At 49.5% G+C, this 933-nt stretch overlaps 1 protein-coding gene across 1 annotated transcript in view; it reads right to left on the bottom strand.

Moving 5' to 3' along the window:
- The window catches only part of LOC106818834 (SH2 domain-containing protein 4B-like), a gene marked incomplete in the record, with an annotated part of 22,841 nt that overhangs the window by 7,752 nt on the left and 14,156 nt on the right, over window positions 1-933 (bottom strand). The window contains 1 exon segment of the mRNA XM_014823509.1: window positions 464-674. Coding sequence (XP_014678995.1) covers window positions 464-674 — 211 coding nt within the window.

Genomic DNA, 933 nt, shown 5'->3' with positions numbered 1-933 from the left:
GAGAGAGAGAGAGGTGGGGGAGGGCAAGAGATGCAGAGAGAGTGAGAACGTGACGGTGAGAGATAAAGAGAGCTAAAGGCAGAGAGGATAGTAAGAAAGATAGATAGAAAGAGATAGATAGATAGATATAGAGATAGATAGATAGAGGGATATATAGAGATAGATAGATACAGAGCAAGAGAGAGAATGAGAAAGATAGATAGAGATAGATAAATAGATAGAGAGAAAGAAAGCTAAAGACAGCTGAGAGATAGAGAGATATATATATACAGATAGATAGATAGAGATAGATAGATAGAGATAGATAGATAGAGGGCGAGAGAGAGGACGAGAGAGAGAGAGAGAGAGAGGAGAGACAAGAGAGATAGAGAGAGAGAGAGACGAANGGCAGCTAGCTACGTACCTGGGCAGCTAGCTACGTACCTGGGCAGCTAGCTACGTACCTGGGCAGCTAGCTACGTACCTGGGCCTGGGCAGTGTGCTCGGTGTGTTGCAGTAGTTGGCGACGCGCGTGTCGTGTGCGGGCGCGTTGTTGTTGTTGTTGTTGTTCGGCGCGGTGGTGGGTGCCGCGTCCTGGCCTTTCTCGGTCGCGCGCAGCGAGGTCTGGCGATGCGAGGCGCGCGCCGTCCGCGCGATGTCCCGGATCCTTCGCTCAGCTTCCTTCGCTCGCTTCTCTACAGCAGTGTGGACAGAGAGAGGAAGAACTGTTACGGTATGTCCCATGCTGAGCTCTCTCTCTCTCTTTTATATCTCATGCACGCTCTGTCTCTCTTACTCTCTCTCTCGCTCTCTCTCTCTCTCTTTTATATCTCATGCACGCTCTCTCTCTCTCTCTCTTTTATATCTCATGCACGCTCTGTCTCTCTCTCTCCCTCTCTCTCTCTCTCTCTCTCTCTCTTTTATATCTCATGCACGCTCTGTCTCTCTCTCTCT

Source organism: Priapulus caudatus, unplaced genomic scaffold (assembly GCF_000485595.1).
Source record: "Priapulus caudatus unplaced genomic scaffold, Priapulus_caudatus-5.0.1 Scaffold2568, whole genome shotgun sequence".
Taxonomy (NCBI): Eukaryota; Metazoa; Priapulida; class Priapulimorpha; order Priapulimorphida; family Priapulidae; genus Priapulus; species Priapulus caudatus.
The sequence above is the reverse complement of the archived record's forward strand: the minus strand, read 5'-3'. Positions and strand labels throughout refer to the sequence as shown.